The sequence below is a fragment of the Bidens hawaiensis genome, unplaced genomic scaffold (assembly GCF_021521415.1).
Source record: "Bidens hawaiensis isolate Kalapana, Puna unplaced genomic scaffold, B.hawaiensis_p1.1 tig00027074_1, whole genome shotgun sequence".
Classification (NCBI taxonomy): domain Eukaryota; kingdom Viridiplantae; phylum Streptophyta; class Magnoliopsida; order Asterales; family Asteraceae; genus Bidens; species Bidens hawaiensis.
In genome coordinates, this window is record NW_027494365.1 from 107560 (window position 1) to 112215 (window position 4656).

Here is a 4656-nt window from a genome sequence, read left to right on the forward strand (position 1 = left end):
CGACTCGAAGTTCGGATTCTGGCCAGACTCAACTCGTTTAAACATTAAAATCAACATAACTAGAGTTCTATTCATCCGTTTGGATTGATTCAAGCGGAATTAAGTTCGTTTTTATTTATAGTTTCATATCACAAAGTTTTAGATTCTGATCATTAATCTCGTTGGACGCGTATTGGACGACTCACTTAAATCATTAGTTCGTTTGTCGAATTTATTAATCACTTGCCTTCCGTCTAAGGTGAGTTTTATCGTTCCCCTATTTTACTCGATTTTCATAAACTTTTTTGGGACATATGCGTATATAATACTATATATACATATCTATATATGCATACATATCAAAATAGCAAACGTGTAATTGTGTGTGATTAATCAAATCTACTTATTATGTGCTTATGTGTTATTGTATTGATTCGCTTGACATATCCCCTTAGAGAGGGTTCTCATTCTCATTGACCATCGCCCGATTCGCTTGGCAACGGTCTTATTCTCATTATTTGCTCATAGTTGATTTACCGGCGCCCGATTCGCTTGGCAATGGTTTAATCGACAACTTACTTGCTTATGGTTTGATTTCATTACCGCACTTATTACGTTTTGCTTATTTATCATATTAACATTATTTTGGTGTCAAAACTTGGTGGTAAACTCACTCAACATGTTTGTTGACAAAACTCCATTTTCTACACATATGCAGGGTGCTTGTATTGAAGATTGAAGTTGGACACGTAGACAAGACCTTAGGATATAATCAAGATAATCGTAATATGAACTCATATTTGTGTATTTGAATTGTTTTGTATATTTGGATAATGTGTGTAATATTTGTAAATAATTAATTAGATGTTGTCACATTTTATATATAATAGTATCTTCGAGCTGTGAGCAATCGGATCACGCCCCGACATTTCTGTCTTAGGTTAGGGTGTGACACTTTTAAAATGTTGAATGGCTTTAATAATATATATTATTTCGAAGACAATCCTCATAATGTATGTTCCACCTATCATTTATTGGAAATTCAAAATCATTTTACTCATGTTATAAATCTTTTTATTTTATAACAAGATTTTAGTTAAAAATTTAAAAGACATCATAATTTTATAAAAATCCTTTAATACATAATTCTTGCTATCTTGTTTAAGGCTAATTTAAAATCTATCTTGGTTCACAAACATTTATGTTGTGGTATTCAATCTTGATATTGTAACATTTTTTTATGCTTGCTTCCTTTGATGAATTCATTGAGTTTTGCTTGTATGATTGATAACCACTATGACTCCAAATAATTCATTTATTCATCATCTTTAATAAGAAAATAGTATTACATGTTAGGTAATCTTGATTATTATCTAAACAAAGGATTACCTGAACTTATAAGCATGGTTATTCCAAGACTTACTATAAAGGTAGGGTAATAAAGCTACCCACGGATCCCTTACTTGGCCCGCAGATCGTCAGAAGACATCCACCACCTGAGGGCCAGTTACCCAATCCGCGGTTCATCGAAAGACGTCCGCGCAAGGAACACGTGGATTGGTAAAGCCATCCACTTTTCAAGACACGCTTTGTGGATCTCCTCCGCGGAAGGAACCCGCAAACAACACAAGGGACTCATCACACGTATGATCCCCACGTGATATGGAAGAGCAGCTGTAACAAACTATTTCTAGAAGATTCCCCCAATACCTCCTGATAGTGACATCGACCAATGGAAAGATGACACCTGGACACGTAATGGCCATCCCACGATGTGCACAGATAATGGCTGCCCCATAAACGGGTCCAAGCTGTCACACCCAACAAAGGCTCGACACGTGTCCATTCAGGTATAAAGGGAATAACTCGATAGTGACAACTCCACAAATCACCTTCCCTCCACCCTCGGCTATAAATACGAAGATCATCTCTTCAAGGTATGGATTCACACCCTCAAGCCTTACGCAGTATACCGGTACTCGTATTATTTCCGATTAAGATACAGTACTGATTCTCACGCCGGAGGGTGGTTACGGGAAGATCCCCCACTCTGTCCTTCCCGTAACGAGACTCAACGGTGTTCTGTTTTGTAGGCACTAGCTTGGATCTGTTCTCATAGCACTTCAGGATACTCACAGTTGGGGATTTTTTAGGTCGATCTATCCAGTTCGATCTAGTGTTTCTTCATTGGCGCCATCCGGTTATAGCTAGATACACGGTTTTTTAGGGTTTTTTCGATTCACTGTCATCTAAAAATGAGTCAGAACCAACAGCCATCTGCTGCTTCGGCAAGATCCCGTCGTACTGAAATTCTGGATTATCCAGTCCACAAAGGACAGGTGTCGGACGATCTTCACTGGAGCATTAGAACTCCGGGTTTTGAAAACAGAACCGAAGTTCCAAGATTCGAAGATTTTGCACCTCGCAGGAACACCCGAACTCCGGTCCTGGAAGACAGGGCCGGAGAGTTCCCGAGACACAAAGTCACTGAGATCCAACGGACCACTCAAACTCCGGCTCTGGAAGATGGAGACGGAGAATTTCCCAGATACGACGGGGACGAAACGAGAACTTACCAGGCCAGATCTGGTAAAAACATCCTCACCCTGGAAGAGTGGTACCAACAAGAGAACCAACGGCTAAAAGAAGAGTACGAGCAAAGAGTAAGGCGAGATCAAGTACAAGCCTGAACACTGACGTATGACTCGCCACCTCCGTCTCCGCGGCCAGCACCCCGGCACACTCAAGACCTAGAGTTGGAAGACAACTCTCAGTCAGCTGATCGATCGCTAGCAAGAAGCCACAAAAAATGTTACCATACTCAGCGTAACTTATCTCGTAGAACCACACGAGATACTCGACAGAAGGAAATGATTCAAGAGGAGGATTACGCGAGTGATGGTAGCTGGGACTATGACAAAGAAACCTCTAGTCGCCATAGGCCACTAGCAAAGAAAGCTGAATACTTCATTGATGCTGAAGAAGATTTCACCAAACCATACCGCCCCGCGGCGTTCGCGGAAAGTCAAAATTCATTCCAAGAATAGCCACCGCCCCTTTCCTAACGAACATCAAAATTCCAAGCAATTTGGGAAAATATAACGGGATGACCGACCCGAGCGACCATTTGTTGAACTTCAAGGCAGTGAGCGGAGTGAGCGGGTGGACGCTGCCTTATTGGTGTCATATGTTCGCATTGACACTAACAGGAGCAGCCAGAGAGTGGTTCGAAAAGTTACCTGACGGTCAGATCAAAAGCTGGGACGACCTAGTAGCAAAATTTTCACAACATTTCAGTCAACAGCATAAGCACACTCGGGACCCGTCAGAGATCCTGAGTGCTGTTCGCCGAGACAATGAATCACTGGAAAGCTTCATCACCAGATTTAACAATGAGATCTTGAATATTGGTGGAAACAGTGAAGACATGTTAAGAGGAGCGTTCCGAGTAAACGTAAAGAGCCTAGAGATGGTTAGATGTTTGACGGGTCGAGATGGTATGCCTCAGACTTGGACGGAATCATGTCCGCCGCCAAGGTCTTCGCAGCCACAGAAAAATTGTTAGGGCGGGAGGCGCCCAAACGACAGACAAAAACTGAACCTCGGAGTGCCCAGTCGAAAAAAGAAGAGAGGGGTTCAGTCTGGTCAAGGATTCAACCCCCGGAAAGCTCTTCCAGGCAGTTCGATGCCAGATCACTGATCGAACAGAAGCAAAAAAGATATAACAGCGGGCAAGTCTGACCGACAGCATTGGACCCCCTTGAAGAAAACCCCGTCCGAAATCTTAACGACGGAGAACATCGAGTTCAGAAAGCCTCAACCGCTGATCAAGCGAGTGAACCTGAATCCGAACAAGCATTGCATGTTCAACGAAGATATCGGACATGACACAAACGAGTGCATAAGCTTGAAGAATGAGATGGAATCCGCCATAAAGTCCGGAAAACTTGATCATCTGCTCAATAACGTGCGACAGGGTCCACAGAAGAACACAACTCCCGCAGACAAAGGCCTCCCGCGAAAGCAGATCAAAGACCTGAATGTTCACATGATTCAGGGGGACCTACTCAGAAGTTTAAACGGACGAAGGCAGATGAAGATGAGTGGAAAAGTGAACCCGTAAGTTTTCCAAGAATAAAAGGAGGCCTGATGTGTGTGAATATATATATAAATTTGGATAAAAGTTCCACACAAATCGGGTTTTAAAAATAGGTTTTCACCTACAACTAAACCACACACGAAAGGCAAGTGTACCTATCGTTTGTAATAAAGTGTCGGCAAGAACCGAGTGTCAATCCATGGATACGGTAATTTTCTAGTACTAAATCTTTGTAAATGACTAACCGAACAAAGAAATCTTAATTTGAGTTTTTAACTAACTAAACTAGCATACAATGAAAACAAAGCAAGTAAAAATACAAGAAACAATTAATCCAACAAGACTACCTAGACACGCATCCACTCTACTAATGTGATAAAATAGTAATGATATGGCAAAACATCATGAATCTAAACATAAATACTAGATTACAATCAAGCAACCTAATACTAACAAATAATCATCATAATGGGCTTCCAATCAAGAATTAAACATCGACTAACTTGTTTGTCAAAACAACAAAGTCTCATAATCAAAGGAAAGCTAGCATGAACAACATTCTAACCACCTAAGATTAC

At 41.2% G+C, this 4656-nt stretch overlaps 1 protein-coding gene across 1 annotated transcript; it reads left to right on the top strand.

The window, feature by feature from the left end:
* Positions 1-3085: 3085 nt before the first annotated feature.
* LOC143574662 (uncharacterized) lies at positions 3086-4102 on the top strand. Its single transcript, XM_077059234.1, has 2 exons — positions 3086-3476; positions 3708-4102. Exons 1-2 carry the CDS (start codon positions 3086-3088, stop codon positions 4100-4102), a joined length of 786 nt encoding a protein of 261 aa, XP_076915349.1.
* Positions 4103-4656: the final 554 nt, after the last annotated feature.